Source organism: Pezoporus flaviventris, unplaced genomic scaffold (genome assembly GCF_033815535.1).
Source record: "Pezoporus flaviventris isolate CSIRO_AGI_PZ_B2104156 unplaced genomic scaffold, CSIRO_AGI_Pfla_v1 ptg000007l, whole genome shotgun sequence".
Lineage (NCBI taxonomy): Eukaryota > Metazoa > Chordata > Aves > Psittaciformes > Psittacidae > Pezoporus > Pezoporus flaviventris.
This window is the reverse complement of record NW_026892555.1, coordinates 43,446,691-43,465,047: the sequence shown is the minus strand read 5'-3', so window position 1 is coordinate 43,465,047 and position 18,357 is coordinate 43,446,691. Positions and strand designations below refer to the sequence as shown.

Genomic DNA, 18,357 nt, shown 5'->3' with positions numbered 1-18,357 from the left:
AATACAGAGTTCAGTGTTTACAAACTCCAACCACAAAGACAATAATGGCCTCAGTCTGTGATCAGTATAGGTGAAGACAATAATGACAGGGTAGGTCCTCATAAAGTTGTGTGAATCGACTGAAGATTTAACCTGGCATTTTTTTATTCAGCTTTGTTTGAGACTGCATGCTCAGTCTTGCCCTATTGTGAATTAGTCCCTTGAAACTTAAAGGAGACTAGCATGCAGTGAGCAAGTATTTTGCTCAGCAGTAGCTGTTTGTGGGATTGTGTTCCTGCTCATTATGTGATAATAGCCTATGGATATTGAACTCCTTGGACTAGCTTTCTGTGCAGCAGGGGGAAACGTACACATGAGCACATATACACACAGGCACATTTTGTGAGGAAACTCACCACTGCCAGAAGCGTCGTTGAGATTTAGCAGCCCACCTCCGAGCCCTCTGTAACTATGGTAACTGTAGGTCCCATTGCCATTGATGTACAACACCTCCTGTGTGCTGGAAACAGCTGATGTTGAGTAAGTGACCTGGGCTGGTTCCTGTTTGTACTGCTTGTCAGCCGGAGCAGCCTCATCCTGCAAAAACAAGGAAAGGTTTTGAATTATTGTTACATTTATCCTTGCACTAGAGGGTCTTTTCCATGGTTAAGACTCCACATTTATTACTTTCAGAAGAGTATAAAACAAGCACATTAAACAAGCACAGATGAGTTTTTGATTGACCATTATTTCTTTTCAGAAAGAAATAAACAAGAATATTTGGTTTCCTATAAATCTGAGAATATTCATTTGTGTTCCACAAGCCAACCACACTCTTTCTCAAAGGAGAAGATGCATCCTCTCACCCTGAAGAGGTCACAGTCTCCTGCAAAACCCGACTATGTCCAGAAATAGCATGGAAAGGATGGAAAAAAGCCATTATTTTCTGAGTACAAGAATAATTCTTCCGAGCCAGCAAATCACATTTTTCCTGATAAGACAAACCAATAGAGAATGCACTAACCACTTCTTTTGATGTACCAGCCTCAGAAATGACAGAAGAAATAGAGGAATGGAATAAAGCAGCATTTCCTATATTTGCAGAGGGCTGAGTCAATGTCCATCCATACATGGGCCAAGTGGTAAGCAGGTGTCTACAAATGTGACTTGAAAGCATTGGTTATGTGTGTATGAGCAGTTGCTGATTGTATACCATGAGTTGCCTTCAGTGCTCCCTGTTTGCCTCTGAGATATATGCACAATATTTAACAGGATTTAGCACAACAGCCCTCCAATTTTCCCCTAAAGAAGATCATGGTTTAGGTGTATTTTTTTCCCCTTCTACACTTAATACTGCTACTGCTTAGAGCACCTCACCTCCACATATCATCAGAGAATGCCCCTGTAGCAACTTTAGTAATGACACAGGTGAAAAGCATTAATATAAGATTTAATGTGTTTTAGTAGCTGGAAATGAGGAAAATGATCAGCATGTGACTGCTCCACTCACCATAGGGACCTGAATGCCAGAACTTCTGATTTAGTTTGCAAATATACTTGAATGTTTTCTTTAAGTTGGGGCCTTTTCATGGGCCTGATTTTATACTCTTAACTAAGGAAAACATATTTCAGTGGTTTCAAATGAAATGGATCTACAGAAGATCAGTATTTGAAAAATAGAGGTGAGAATGTTTGCCGACATTTTCAGAGTAGTTAACTGAAAAATGGCCTCTCAGAATTATCCCCCCTTTATGTAAGACTTTGTCCATTTCATGCCTCTCTCCCCTGCACAATCTTTTCATGGTTACTAAATATACCAAACTTATTAAGAATGCTCTAAAATATCTCCAAACTTTTTTTACAATGCTCACTTAAAAATAAGAATGTGTATAACAGCACACAGCAATCAAATAGTTCAAACAGGGTCCAGTCTCTGTGTTGAAGCCAAAAGGGTACTGAAGTAGCTTTCCTGTTTGTATTAGAAGCAGTTGCCAATTCTACCTCTCAAATAAGACACTACCAGCTTCTGAGATTAAGACATCCCTGCCTTGTAGATATGTATTGGTGAAAGAGAATTGGGCACAACTGAGAAGACCCAGGAGAAGGTATATATATTATTAACAGATATTTTAATATTTAATACAGAACACTGAACCATCAGATAATTAATTCCATAAACAATGAGAATGGAGCCTCCTGGGCATTAATATGAGCTGAGGCAAAGCTTTGTATTGTTAAAAAAGCTGTCTACACTGGTCTCCTATGCATTTTCTCAAGTAATAATAGGCTTAAACAAAGAGCCGAAATTGCAATGTATTTTTGTCAGGGGTTCAACTTTAATGTAATTCACCTTTTACCTCCAAAGGCCATTGCTGTCTCTTCTTATAAGAGAAAATGTATTATACTCTTTGAGAAAATATTCATAAGCTATACAGTAAAGATCTACCTTGGCAGCAAAGCTTAACTCATTGTCCAAAACTTTAATATTCTGAAGGCTGACGCGTTCTGTATCCGTATGCCTAAAACTAGATGATACTTCCTGCTATAGACTCACTCAGAGCCTCATTCTCACAAAGAGCATAAGGGATTTTCTGCAAATTTATTGAGGACTGGACTGTGCTCAAGGAGTGCAGTGCAAACAGGACTAACTTTTATGGCTGAGCAGAGTATCTCAGGGGGCCTGTCTCCTTACCTGGACTGCCTGGAACCCACAAATTTGCTGTCCCTGAATTTACATGTCCTCCAGAGTCAATGCACTGAAGAGCTAACAGTGAGTTCCTTGCAGAGCTGATGCACTGAGCTTCTAGCAAGCAGAGCCTGTCCAGAGGGCATAGCAAGGGCACTTGGTGCACCTTGGCGTGTACCAGCCCTTGTGCCAGAGCGAACGGCCAATGAGTGGGAGACTTGAGTTCTGGCTCCTTTTTGCAATGCACTGTGAAGAGGCAGAAAATTTGGGATGCCAGGTCTTTGCTAGCTGTGGTGAAGAGGGGATCTGAACTCAGAGCTGCCATCTCCTAGCAACGAGGCTCAAAGCAAAACTACAGTGGGAGTTGTAGCTGAAGCTGTGCCACTCTGTGGAAAGAAACACACAATCCATAGGGCTAGAGAGATAGCAAAGAGACAGGGTTGTATGACTCAGTCCTCTTTCAGAGAAGTGCTGTCCTCGGAGGCTTCCAGACCTGCTCCTTTCCAGCTACTCCCTAATGCAAAACTCACAAGCTGCTCTGATGGGAGTCCAAGGGTAGAGCTGTCTTGGCAAAGGGGGAACTTGGTACGGAACTAGCTGCAGCCCTATGCACCATGGTGCACCATGTGCTGGAGCTTGAGGTGGAGCCCAGGCATAGTGCCTTCCTGGTGGGGAAGGCACTGCTTGGAGGGATGAAAAGAATTGAGAAGGATGCTGAGCTCAGGACTCCTGGGTCTGCAAATAAGCTCTAATTTCTCAGCCACTATACAAAAGGTGGCTTCCTCTAAATATTACACATAATTTTAAAGAGCAGACTAATTACCTGTACCTAAATGATGAATAAGTTACTATGCATTTCATACCTGAAATCTGGCCTCCTTTAAGTGCTTAGCTCACTGTTTCAGGTTTGACTAAATGCAGAAGCAGGGCAGGGTTTTTGGTGAGCATTTTTTGAGCAGGCTCAGGTGTCACCCTTACTGGTAGGATTATGAACTATTAGACTGGTCCAGAGGGGTTAGATGTTACATTTCATACACTCCCCTGGGATTTAAGCAGTTTTCAGAAATGTTTTGTACTTGAAAAGGCAAAACTGTCCTTTTTCCTTGCAGCCACACCACACATAAAGAAGTCAGGCTCTCTCTTTTTTGGGGAGAAAGAATGTGAATATCACATTCACTTTTATATACCTGAGATCTATTCTGTACAGATTCATCCTCTTCTTTCTTCCTTCACCGTCACCAAGAAGAATATAAAAAAGTAACAGCTGGTTAAAATAAAATAAAATAAAAAAACAAACAAACAAACAAAAAACCCTGGCAAATTTGGGCTCTACTGAATTTTGATCTCTTATATACAGAAGTGTCAGAAATTTTCCAGTTAAGAGAGAGCAGTGCCTTGGCTCCACTGTTTGCAATAGGCATTGATAATATGTAAATGTAAAACCCAAAAGGGAGTGTGCATGCAGACCAACTCACATGGACAATGCTAGCCAACTATAAAGCTAACAAAACTTCTGCAACTAGAATATAAATGGTAATGACCTAAAAATGGCAAAGATGCTGAGATGCATTTACCTGCTGCTTTCATAAAATGCAGTATCTACCAGACTGACAAATTAACAGCTCTGAGAATGATGGCTTTTAACCGCCCCTATGTCATGGTGATTTTTCCCCACTCATTTAGAAAAGAGACAAAAAGGCATATTTTTGTCTCATCTTTCTCTATACTTACTTTTTTAATATGTGAAACGAAAAAGTGTGGATTGCCTATTGTTCTTGTCAATAAACACTTCTTAGAATACCACTTTGAAGTTAGGAAAACTAAATGCAGATTAGTCTTCAAACAAATAGCCAAGCCAGGGACCCAATATTTGCATGCAGTGTTCCATTTTTTCAACATAGGAAAACCAAAATTCATTCACATGAAAAAACAAAACATGCTTTCATGTGCCTTTTTTTTTCTTTCTTTTTTATTTCCTCAATAGCTTGTAGTACGGCTTTAGAAGAAAGAAGATAATGTTTCCTATATTTTTCTTATTTGGAACACACCAATTTATTTCTGTGATTTTTGAGTCAGAAGTTAAATAAATAGAAACACACGATAAAACCATGTAGCACTTTTCAAAGCACACCCAATTAATCCTCCCAATACTCTCTATTAGATAGGACTTCTATCACTGCTTTTAAGATGCTGAGATTTCTGGCAACAAAGGCAACCTTAAGGTAGCATTACCTAATATGTAAAGCACTTGAGTTCTGCAACCACAGCAACATACCCGGCTTCTCTTTGCGCTGAATTTTTTAAACAATGGGAAGAAACTCAGAAATTCCATCATGGGGCACCCTGCTGAATCTCCAGGGAGGCTGAGGGGCTAGGAGCTCTCTGCCCATCTCAGCTCTTGCACAGAGAAGCAGCCGCCAGGGTAGTGACCATCATTGTCTGCATGGAAAAAGGTGTTTAAGGGAGGATGAGCCACAGGATTCCTGGCTCCCACTGCAGTGCCCAGAAGGCGGCCCCTTCCTAGACACCTGGAGATCACTGTCATTTCCCTGCCCATGACCTGATCATGTATACCTTGTGCTCTGTCCCTTAAAACTTACTTTACACTGTCTCTTCAAAATTCCTTATGCCTCATCTCATTCATCCTCTGTGCTTCTCCAGTTTCATCTTCTACTCTCCATTTCAGTTTAAGAATTCTTGCCTAGCAAATCCTAATCTCTCCTTTCGAAATATGGATGCCTAAGCAGCTTCAGCAACTCAAGCTCTTTCATTCCTAGTTTGTATTTCATCAGTGTCACATTCACTGATGGTCCCATTTGAGATTTTCTTTCTCTCCTCATACTCTTGTCAGTCTCCTAATCCCCACAATCCCATCCCACAGGGAGCAAACCGAAGTTCCACAATTAGCCGGGCTAGCACCTGTTTTCAACCCACGTTATTTTCACTAGTATATCTGTAGTTTGGGTTTTTTTTCAAGGAATGCTAAATGCATTTAAGGATCTAACTACCTTTACAGGACAAAACTTTTCTTGTTCTTGAAAAAAGGCTGCTGTTTTCCCTGAAAGAGTCGAGCAGATGGAAGGCATAGAGAACAGTAACTGTAATCCCTAGAGGCTGAAGGTCACCAAATTGCATACCTACTATTATAACGGGAAGTACCAGGTAATATTAATGAATGATGATACTACCAACTGCTTGGATGACATACATTGCTCTGACAGAACACTGGATCTTTTATTCGCTTTAATCACATTAAATTTATTCTCTAGTGTTTGACCCAGCTTTTAATTTTATGACCAATATCCTGGAAGCCTAGACAGCTAAATATTATTTTAGCACATCACAGTAGGCAAAATTTTCCCTTAACATTGCAGTGAGGCTGTTGGCTCAGAGTGCTTAGCAGTGGTGAAAATGGAATTTCTACAAACGATGGATCGTTGAATCATAGAATAGTTAGGGTTGGAAAGGACCTTAAGATCATCTAGTTCCAATCCCCCTGCCATGGACAGGGACACCCCACACTAAACCATGCCACCCAAGGCTTCGTCCAACCTGCCAGGGTGAAGCAGGGTGAACACTGCCAGGGATGAAGCATTCACAACCTCCCTGGGCAACCCATTCCAGTGCCTCACCACCCTCACAGTAAAGAACTTCTTCCTTATATCCAATCTAAACTTCCCCTGTTTAAGTTTTAACCCGTTACCCCTTGTCCTATCACCACAGTCCTTAATGAAGAGTCCCTCTCACAGCATTCCTATAGGCCCCCTTCAGATACTGGAAGGCTGCTATGAGGTCTCCACGCAGCCTTCTCTTCTCCAGGCTGAACAGCCCCAACTGTGAGTTTTCACTTCAGTTTTGATTTCCGTTGCACATTCTTTCTCCCCTGTCCAGTTGCTAAGGTTTCTGTTGGGATTACTACTCACTAAATAAAACCCTCTTCAAGACTTGGGGGGGGGGGGGGGGGGGGGGGGGGGAGGCTGAAGGAAATTAAATAGACCTACGTAATTCACTGACTTTAAAATCCAAATGAAGGTTCACAGTAGTCCTTTGCATTGGCTGGCCTTCGTATTTAAAGAACTGAATATTTATAGTCCTTTAAAAGGACAACATCTTTTAATATGTGGTGCTCTTACAGCTGTGATCTAAGCATGTGATCTAAGGTAAGGTTTGTAGAAAAAGGTAAAACTTTTTCCTAGACCAAAAGAACTTCTGTGCCCATAGCTGAAACATGAAAATTGAATTGCTAGACTCTTTATAGCCTGTTTAGAAAAGCCTTTAAAACATACCGCAGATATATTTTATCTGAGAAGGAAAGTTATTCTCTGATAACTTTCCAAGACAGGTATTTATAAATCTGTATTTATGTATATCTATACTGGGGTATTTCTCCATGTCTCTCAAGCTAGTCACAACATTCTTTAAAATAATGCATCCGTTGACAGTGCCATAACCTGTGGTCCAAAATCATCAGGCCAGAGAGATTTAAAAACTAATTGCACCTCTAGACAGACTTCTTCCCCTTCAAGTTAGGTTGTCCTTCATAAACAGCATTTCAGGTCTTCGTCAGAGGATTAGGCTCTAGAATTATGGATGAGGTCTACGTGCAAACAGCAGAAAAGATCCCTAAGGTTTTTCCCAGAGGTGCTAAGAGTAAATTTGTACAAGCTGGCTAAAATAAAAGATGAAGTCAAGTTCAAATAATAGCACAGAACTGATGTCAGATATTCTTTAGATTTGGAAGTGTTTTGATAATTTAGGGGTGAACTTAGCAGTGAAATCAAGAGGGCCGTAACTGCCGTCCTCAGGCATGCACCCTATTTCTGCTCTTGAAAGGAACAGCTGGGGGACTGCACAGCTTTCAACTTTCCACCCTCATTATCATACCTAGAACACCTTTTTCTGTATCATTCTCTCTGCATTATTTTCTTCACTTTTTCTACTTAAATCAAGTATGCAAAAAAAAATGAGAAGGCCTGTACCTGTGACATAATACTCAATTTGTAGCTCAGCTGGAGCTGGGTATTCCAGCTAAGCTGAACATTCATGCTTTAGCTGTGAGTTTATCATTACATCATTACATGGAGAAACATGAGTATCAGCTTAGAGTTTTCTGGCTCTCCACAGAGAAGCAGCTGCTGGAAGTGACCATCATCATCTCCACAGAGCAGGACTTTAAAAGGAAGATGAGCCATGGGATTCTTGGCTCCCATTGCAGGGTCTGGAAGGTGTTGTCTTCTTAAACACTGAGAAATTGCTGATTTTCCTTGCCTGTGAGAGATCGCTGACTTCCCTTGCCTGTGACCCAGTAGTGCATACCCTGTGTCCCACTCTCCTTGCTTCCGTCTATTGTCTTATCACTGCATGGAGACCACATCAGTCTCAGTGTATAATTTTCTGGCGCAGATGTAACATTATATGAAAAAGTGCTCCAACCATGCAGATGCAACTGTATTGAACATGTTACTGCCAGAAGTCTAGGTATTAATGATGATTTTGATATGAACTTCAGTATCAAATTGGTTTTCATGTTTTAGACAATGATTGGTTTAGATGGTGAGGAAATACTGATATAGTACTGATACAGTGTCCAGTTCGGCATCTAAGCTCCCTGTAATGCCAATGGTGATGTAGGAATTCGAAGAGTGTCTATCAAAATATTAAGTTAGCTGCCAAAAGTTCAAGGACCTTTAAACTGTCCCCCTGGCACAGGGCAGAGAGCCAAGAAAAGAAAGCATCATGCTTCAGCTTAGGAGGGCAGCAAGTTCCGTTTCCTTTCAGGTTACTAAAACTGAATTGAGCTGCCAGCATCAGTTGCTGTCACCAGGCATCAAAACTGACACAAGCCAGTGTTCAACAAGAAATAAAAGCATAAGACTGACAGAGAAAAAGAAGATCAAAACAAAAATGTGCTATTGTGTAGTACAGAGAAAAATGAACCTCAGCCTTCTGCATTTCTGATAGAATGACATGTTATTTATAGATTGGAATGGGTACTCTAAACTTAAGTAAAAGGTTAGTGTTTTCACATTCCAGTGTTGGAGATTTTCACCACTGCCACCTCACCTGCAGAACAGAAAGCTTTTTTGGAAGAGGTACTCACGGCTGTTGCAAGGAGTTGTCAGAGAATCACTTCTGTTGGAGCAACAGCAAAGCAGAGGGATCATTTTTCACAGCCTGTCAGCTTTAACCAGTTGATTATCCACTGTGATAGCAGAAGAGCAACATGAGCTTTCAGAGGTCACCAGTGCTGCTGGCTGAGCACAGACACATGGATGTGCTACTCCTATAGTTTAGACAACTGTGATGCAAAGTCACTGGGGAAAGAGAAATCGGATTCTTCTAAAGGAACGTGTCTTACTCTATCCAAATAGAAAAGGACAGCATTTATCTTTTTTCTGTGGTGCTTGAGATAAACTTAGTGTCCTTTAGTGAAGTTTTAGTTGATTTTTTGAATGTGCTTTCTCTGGTGTGCTTTTTTCCATCAGGGACAAAGGAAGGTTGAAAAGTGCAACTCAAGGTAGCAATTGCATTTGAGGTGGTCTAATGACAGAAAGAGCCCTGCAAGCAAACTTTATAGCTCCTGCTGTTCATGTCTTGGGTTAAAGTTATAACCCTTCATAAGCTATTTAATAAGTTATATTGGACATAACCATGCTCTTTATTTTTTTAGAGAATCTTAATGTATGAAAAAATTTAGTTAGCTAATAGCTTGACCACTATTAATTGCAAGTTGTCTCAACATACAAGACAGGTGCATAGTGCAGGCCTGCATAGTGCACTGCAGGGTATGTACAGCAATGACTTCTTCAGTGCTGTTTTCAAGAATGTGTCCAACGATGTCAAGAATGGATTACAAACAGCTACGGGCAGAACTGGACCTGGCTTGAATACATGAATTGTGCCAATGCCTTTGAGCTTTGGCAAAATTCCTGTGTTCATGGCGTATTTCACAAAATGCATGCGACATTTCCCATGGAGAAAGCGGTACAAATTCAGACAAAGGGGCAAGGGTGCCATGCAAACAGTAGAAGAGTCTTTGGAGCCACCATTTTCTGCTTTGCAGAAGAACACCAGAGGAGAACTTTTGCTTCTCCACAGTGTAACAGCAGAAAGATTTGTTAGGGCAGAAACCTTATACAGAATTTCTTCCTCTCGGGAGAGGCAGAAAACAAAGGCAGTTTTTCACTCTGACCTAAAGAACAGCACAGCATCACCCTTGCCTTGGGCCTTATAATAAGTTACTGACTTAGGCCTTGTTTCAGTATGACTACTGAAATGCCCACCTAAAAGAAACTACTTGAGAATGCCCACCTCCTTTATTTGTACCTCCCCACCCATTCTCAGCCTACATTTTCCTTCAGAGAAAAGCCAGTTTTCCATCTGGCATCACCAATTCCTTCAGCATGCCACAGAGGACAGGACCAGAGACTATATGAAAGAATCCTTTCCTTCCCTATGCCACCTCCATAGATCTCTCAGCCCAATATAGCTCGAGGCACAGGCCATGGGAGACTTCATTTGGTACATGCCTGACCCCAAAGTGAAGAGCTGCATAATGAATTCCAGGGCCTAGGGTGACCCTACTGAAATCAGATTAGCTGAAAAACTGAAGAAAATAAAGGTAAAAGTTCAGTGGAAATGAAGCATAGGTTATGTCATGTTTATTCTTATGTTGCTGCATTTCCCCTCAAGTCCTTTCAAAGCCAATTTCTTTGCAGAGGCCAGCACCTTATGGCTACTTATCATTTTTGCCACTTCTTCATTGACACGCAGTAAAAATGGAGGAGTCTGAATATCTGACCTTTCTTCCAAACAGAAACAACATAAACAACAAGTAAACAATCCCATCTTTTCCTATTCCAAAAGCAGTCTTGCCTGCAGGTAATGGTGTTGTACGAATCAATATATTACTGAAAACTGATGCATGATGACAAAAGCGTAGCAGTACTTACTGCTGAACAAGAAGGATGCAAAATGAGAGAGATTTCTCCTTTGTGGTGTATTTCTCACATTCAGAACAAGGCTTGCTATGCCTCAGGCAGCTCCACTTTTATGATCACAATCGAGCATTCTTCTCTGCATTTTTCATACTTACGCGCACTGTCCTCAACAAATTATTTCAGTGAGGCACTCCTATAGGAAGACATGTCTCTCTCCCCCCTTGCCAACATGGCATTTTTAGTGACTGTGATGGGCAACAGTTTCAGCTGGGATAGATTAGCCATTTCTCCCTTCAGTGCAAAAGGACTGTGGCACCAGAGCACCAACAGAGAAAATGTTTAAACTCGTGAATCAAATGTTTAGGGAGCATTCAGGGGAAAGTGTGTGGGAGTACTGGAGCAATGCTTGTGCCAGCTTTGCAGATTTATTACTACAATATCATCATGGTCAACATAATTAAACCTCCCACTATAGGTCTCTCAGTCTACTGCATTACAACTGATCTCACTCCCACCCCTGACAGCATATTTTTGTGATACAAAACAGCTTTCCATACACCTGCTAGCTCTGGGGTATGCAGATGTAACTACTGAAAAAGGCTTTATTGCAGAACTATGTTTTGGACTATTGGAGTGCTTTTTCCTATTTCTCTTCTGTCCCACATTCTTTTAATATTACATATATTGGAGTGTGTGGTAGAGGGGATGGACCAAAGCACTTTCTATTAGATTCTAAATGAAATTCTTCTTCATTTAGAAACAGAAGATAACAGCCTAGACACAAAACATTTGAGGTCAATGCTGAATTAGCTTCTTCAGTTTCAACAAACTGAAAATGTTTGTGTGTTCTGCTTTGGAAAGGAAAAAAAAGAAAAGCTCACTGGAGGTTGTAGCATATTGCCATATTTACAGTATGGTATCTCCTCCACAGGTAAATTCTAGTGGGAGTTATAGATAGCTGTTTTCTAAAAACCAGTTTTCTTGTCTGTTAGAGACTGAGAAATTACTTTTTTGCATGCACTTAATGACTGTGTCTTGTTTTCAAGAGTAGGTTTAATGTTTTAAAGATATTTTACCCTGTGTTGGATACATTTGATTGCTAATGATTTTATTTCAAACCTGCATTAAAACTTGAACTGCATGCTTGTGAAAACAAACATTCTTTCTGTGAATTCAATGCAGGTTGTTTGGTTTTGAAACTGCCTCAGGTAGAACTTGACATTTTTAGTTAAAAAAAAAACAAAACCAAAACCAACAAAAAACCTCTTTTAAAAATAAAAGGTATTTTCTAAAAAAATCAACTGGCCTCCTCACTCTGTATCAAAGCACTTAGCAGAAAGAAAATGTTTTGCTGCTGAAGACGACTTGCAGTAAACTTTGGACAAAACTTGGTGCACATTGCTTTAACTTCAGTACTATGGTGGTTATGTATTTTAAAAGATGCAGTAGATAAGAAGTGATGCTTCTGGGATATGGCCTTTTTGATTCCACAATCATCAAAACAGAGCAGCATTAGTTGTTGGAGGAAACAAAGAAATGAACTTTGACTGGCCTTTGGAGGATGCACTTTCTGATTTGCTTCATTAATGGAGACAGTAAAACTGAAGCTTAATATGAAATACCATGAGTAATAAGCATGAAATCTGTGCATTGCAGTACAAATCTGTTCCCCAAATACTCTCATTTCAGGGGAGGATTCTTCTGGCATGATGCCTGGGCTGCTGGCCATAGCCTGCTTGGCTGCTTTGCCCTGTGCCTAGCCTCTTTAGCAGCTGGTGCTGCTCCCAGGCAATGCACTCCCACAGCTTGTTATAGCTTTTATTTTTTTCTTAGAAAAATATGTTTCTAAATTTAGTTTAGGGACATCAAGCCAGTTGTTGAATCACAAACATGTTCCTGCTACTAAACATAAGCAGTCTGTGTGTACATTTCTACATATATTTTTCTGCATGAAGAATTGCACTGTTCTAACTGAGGGATATATCTGAACCCATTGTGCAATCGATACTTTGAATTTAGGAGCAATTTATTACTGTTTAAAGTCTTCTAAATCTATCAATTCATTAACCAAAACAGGCCACTCTTGAAAATAAATCATTTGTACACGCACACTGGGTTTACATCAATTTCATTAAACTGGCCCAAACTCTGCGTGATAACAAAGATTTACTCACCAGAAATATTATTCCCCGCCTGTGCTGTAGGCAGCAGGATGTGTGCAATGAAGTTGTTAGCTAAACAGAGGAAATGAAAGACAAAATCATGCTTTTAGCATACCTGTCTCTATGCTAGAAACATCTGACAGACAAGAAAATGCTTCACATTTAATATCTTCTTGTCATATGAAAGGTAGGGATAAATAAAAAGCTCTCTATTCCTGGCTTTCAACACATGAGCAGGAAGAACAAAAGCCCTGACTCCAATACCTCCATGTTTGGGCTTGAGGAGAGAACTTTTATACCTACATTTCCACCAGCCTTTCCTCTTCAGCCTCCTTGCCAGGAGCTGGGTATTAAAGACAGAGAGAAGAAGGCTATTTCAGTCCCTGTTAATTTTCATTCTGCATATGGTAGGAATGGGGATAAGGTTGTTTAAAAGTTCCTGTCCTAGGAACATCCCAACCCTCAACTTCTGAGCTTTCAGCTTTATCAAACTCCAGAACAGAAAACTTACACTGGCGTCAATTTTACTTCACATTCAAGATCTTATTGCAGCTTGGGGTGTTGAAAGTGTTCTCCAAAGTCAGCAGCTTGAAAATCAACCATATATGCTCAGCACAAAGAGGCTGGAAAAACAAAGCATTTTCTAATTTAATGGTCTCTGTGTTGAGGTGAAAAATCAGCTGCTCACCTTAAGGCCTCACTGTAAATCCAAGGCATGAAATTATTTGCAATTGAATGCCTTGCATATTATTCCTTTCCAATACATGTGGCAAATTTTATGTAGGTTGGGCTCAAGCATGAAGGGAGGGGGTTTGCCCTGTGATACTCAGCAGTCCCTTCCAGCTGCATCTGTTAATGACAGAACCCTATCCAGCACTGCTGAAATCAGGAATTTTGCCACCGACTTGAAAGGCAGCAGGATTTAAAATTACAATGCATACCACTTATTTTCTTCCCCTTGACAATATGGCCAGTGAATTCTGGGTAGGAAGCTAAGTTTCCCAATACTAGTACATAATTTGATCTCTTGGCAATAATCCACATGCAGCTAAACGATGCCTGCATAACATTTTGTGCCTCGGTGGTTAAAGCATATCATTTGGAACCACAAAAGCAAACCAAAGACCAACTCAGAAGTAAAATAATCATTAGGTAGGGAAATGATGGAAGTGAACAAGGTCTAAAATGCAAACTAGCATGTGGGTATCGAAGGACGGTATAGTCTTAGTGATCTTTTCGAACACTGATAAAAAAGAATAAAATACTGAAGTACAGAAATCACTCTGATCCCTATTAAACACCAAATCACAAAGACATGTCTGAATACAAAAAGCTATTATTAATAAAGCTTCTGAAGTATAAGAGGCATTGAGCTTTTTGCAAGTTAAAGTGACTTTTGCCTCTTGTGAATTTGGGGATTCCAGTTTCTATTTGTTTGCTTAATTTAAGTGAACTATCTGCTTCCACTGGCTTTTTTCTATTATCTCAGACTCTGCAAGCCTCCCATTCTGAAGTGAACATCACTTTGAGCTGGAATTTCTCAGGTCTTCAGTAAATATACAGCAGAGAGAGGACACGGCCCCATCCCTCTGCACTGCTGCCACTTATGGTCAGCATGGAAGAAGTGCCTTTTCTTTCCCATCCTCTAAAGCAAATTAGACTCTGTGAAATCCAAGAGGAAGGGAACTCCTGATGCTTTCTCCTTCACCTCTAACAACGACCTGCAGTTGATGTGCTCTTCCTGCATGCTGAATAGCTGTGGCAAGGTCTCCATCTCCCTAAAACAAAACCGATTCTTCATGCTCCCTCTGAATTGGCAGCTTTCTGCCACAGAAGGACTACCTCAGCAGGGTATATCTCCAGCACTCACTGGGAGATATTTTTGCATAACTCCCTTTTCTGCAACCAGTATTGTCCAAATCTGCCCTTGATTAAACAAACAAACAAACCAACCACCTATATAAAAAAAAAAAGAGCTCCTGCGAGCTGCAGCATGTGTTGATTAGGGAAGAGAACAACTTACACAGGGGGACACAAATATATAGCCTTCTTTCCTGCTACCTGAAGGGTAATACAGGAAATAACTGCTCAGTGTCAGGATCTAAAAGCTGTGCGTTTGCAGCACAACTGAAAGACAAATTCTCTGTCCTCAAAATATGACAGTTTAAAGGTCTCTTCCCCCTCACTGCTGAAAGTCAGATACAGTGATCTTGCAATGGAGATCTACACCCTCACTGAAATTCAGATTTTTAATTTCTTCCAAAACACTTTTACAACTACCTGCAATTTGTCCACTAGTAATTTCCTTCTTTCTTAATCAAGACACAAACTGCTCCTGGTCTGCAACAGCCAGACATTATTTTTTTTGTTAATAAAACTGTGCTTGAGAGTCCTTCTTTAGGTCAATCCCTTGTTACATGCAGAGAAATGGCACCAGGAATTGTATGGAGACAGATCATTAACAGTTGCTTACAAAACTTAATTTCTTTAAAAATGAACATTTAGGAATTAGATACAAAAGGAAGGAAACACAGTAGTGGTGACGTCCAAGTGGCAGTACATGTGCACTTTTATTAATATTCAGATACACTTCGTTAGAACAGAACCTGTATCCAATCTGCAATCTGCACTTGCATCAAGCTGCTCTATTCAGGTTGCTGCTATGACAACTATCCAGAGGCAAATGTCAGGTCAGCTCCCAGGATGTGTATCTAGGCCATAATTGCTTTGTCAGAAACCTAATAGCCACCTACTCCTACTCCTCTAACAGCTAAAACCAATATTATTAAAATTACTAAATCTTACAATATTTTTAACACTCTATTCATATGCCACTAATGCACTGCAAACTTTAGACTTCCTTTTATCCCCCAAATTAGAATGGGGGTGAAGAACGTGTTTAAAGTGCTTATTTGCAAATTTCTGTTCCTGTACGTTTCAGTGTAAATCTGGGACCATTAACCTTTCTCTTCCTTGGGTGTTAGATATTTTCCTTCACTCCACCGTGATGATTATTGATATTTAATTTGCCTGCTTACAAATCACAGCATGGAAAAAAAATATAGCTGTCATCTTGATGAGATGTTTCTTAAAAAATGCAGCTAGTGTTCATCATAAAGAACTGCTTCATAGCATCAGAGTGCCTGATAGTCTGCACAGTGCATAGACTTGCTTTTATCAACTTGAAAAGCTCAAATAATTAAAGGTTTTTAAAATTGAGTTTAGATTTCATAATTAAAGAAACTAATAGCTTCCACAAGACTCCGAAATATAACCAGAACATTTATCCTAATCTTATTTATCCTAATCATATCTTTTAACCTTATGATTAAGAGACATTTAATGTTTATATTGAGGGAACTTTTCTGAGGTGCCTAGTAGAGAGAGAAATAACTGAAGCAGAGAGAAAGACTAAGTAATATTCTTGCAACTGCAAAGTTGTCTTGCAACCATCTCCAAATATGATCTCATGTGAAGAATTAAAGTAAGTCAGCATAGGCCGTTGGTCACAGGCTTGCCAAGATGGTGAAAAAGGCTTTAAAGTAAAATTGCTGGGGGAGGAGAACCTTAATCTTGTTCACCGTATGTAACAATTGCATGTAAAAAGGGCTGTATTTTAGCTCTACTTAATTTGTTTCATGACACCTTTGTTGACAGTACTCCAGACCCTCCTGTGCAACCGTTTCACACTGCTAGAGATGTAATAAGGATCTTGAAGGATTATCCTAGGAAATCATCCCAAGATACCACTCAGAAGCACATGAAATCTTAAGGATTCAGGTAATGCCTCTTCTCTCTCTGACTGAACCAAGTCATAAAAAGTCAATCCAATTACAGTTTTTACATTTCTTATCAACTGTGATGAAAAAAAACAACTCAAAATTCAAGACTGGGGTTGCCTTTTTCAGTATCCAGATTCATCAGAGATGGCTTGGAGCAAACACAAAAGTTCTGCACTGCCTCTGTACCCACTGCCTCATCTGGACTGGAAAAGATCAATCAAATCCAGCCTAGTGTCATAAGCATTTCACCATTTGGCAGTAGCATCAGTGAACGTATACAACGTCAATATATGTAAATCTAAAATTTGTGCAAGGGAATAAATTATTTTTACTACATGGCAGAATTAAAAATTGGAAGTGACAGTACTCTTCAGCTGGGTAATATCTATCAAATATATAACTTCTTGGCACTTAAGCTTCTGGCCAACCAACCAAGTTTGATCTCAAGATAATGAAAATGCACTGAAGCTAAAGAGAGCACTCGAATAACATCTAACACAGTCAGACAGCCAAAGCATTATAGTCCAAGCTACCATGACCTAGTAAACACATTTATATTCCTTACAGAAAAGTCTCAGAAACTGACAAAGCTTTTATTGTTACAGGTTCAAAACCTATGGGAAGTTACTAGCTTCCTGACAGACAAGTTCACATTGATTTTCCCATTATGAAATAAAGTATTGCCACGAAAAAAAAAATTGAAAATAAGTAATTGATGCCAGAGAGACCAGTTTTCATCAACTTATTTTTTAAATAGGATTTTTTCAGCCTTGAGTTAAGAAATACAAAAATCACGTGAGTGGAATTTAAAGCATAGAGGTAGAAGAATGTTTCAGACTTTATCAGACTTTACAATATCCCTAAATCAGTGCTATATTAAGCACTGCAGCTATCAGAAAGAATTCCAGAAAGTCATTCATAAAATGCAGTATTTGTGTGTGCACAGACACAGACACACTTTGGAGAGTTTTCTTCTGAAGAGATACCAATCTGTGCACAGGATTAGAGGTATATAAAGCCAACCCTTCAAACTTGTTATTTGTAAAAAAAAACAGCTAATAGCTAATACTTATGAATGGGTTGGATTAGATGACCTTTGAAGGTCCCTTCCAACCCAAACTGTTCTATGATTCTATATTTCTATGGCCAATACTCTATCTGTTCAAAAGAAAAAAACAAGCTTTTAGAATTTTCCATAGGTTTGACTTTTAAACCGGTTCTTTTTGCTGAGCAATACTTGAGATGATTTTTCATCAAACCACTGGAAAAATTAACACTGTAGGTAGAAACATGTTTGCTGTAGTAATTCATATTCTTTTACCGAAGTACAGACGTACATGCAACATACTTAGAAATTCCTGCTCAGGAACAGTGTTGTGCCAGGTAGAAGAGAAATTGAGAAAAGAGCATAAACAAGACAAGAAAAAGCATTGAGGAAACTGCTGAAGTTTCATCTTAGCTTCAGCACTGGGCATAACGCTCATTGTGATCTTTATGCATTCACATTTTATGGGTAATATTCTGAAAAAGTTTGTAGTGGGGATGTAAATTACATCTCATTTTAAGGCAGATCAATCCTCTGGAGAATAAGGCAGACCTTCACTCTGCTATGTGAAAGAATAAAGCAGCTTAAATACAACAGTTCCATTCAGCTCTGAGGGGAAGTGGTGAATGAGTGCTCTTACCAGATCCTCTTAAAAATCTACTTTCCAGGACTGTCTAAAGCTTATCCTCCATTAGACCTCTTGATATAATTTATGAAATGGTTATTTTCGTTATCCAAATCTTATTTCCCCTTTCCTCCTCCC

At 39.7% G+C, this 18,357-nt stretch overlaps 1 protein-coding gene across 6 annotated transcripts in view; it reads right to left on the bottom strand.

The window, feature by feature from the left end:
• Window positions 1-18,357, bottom strand: part of NOL4 (nucleolar protein 4) — a 203,208-nt gene that overhangs the window by 15,680 nt on the left and 169,171 nt on the right. For all 6 annotated transcript variants that reach the window (XM_061448563.1, XM_061448566.1, XM_061448564.1 and 3 more), the window contains one exon: window positions 396-576. In XM_061448563.1, coding sequence (XP_061304547.1) covers window positions 396-576 — 181 coding nt within the window. The remainder of the gene's footprint in view (window positions 1-395; window positions 577-18,357) is intronic.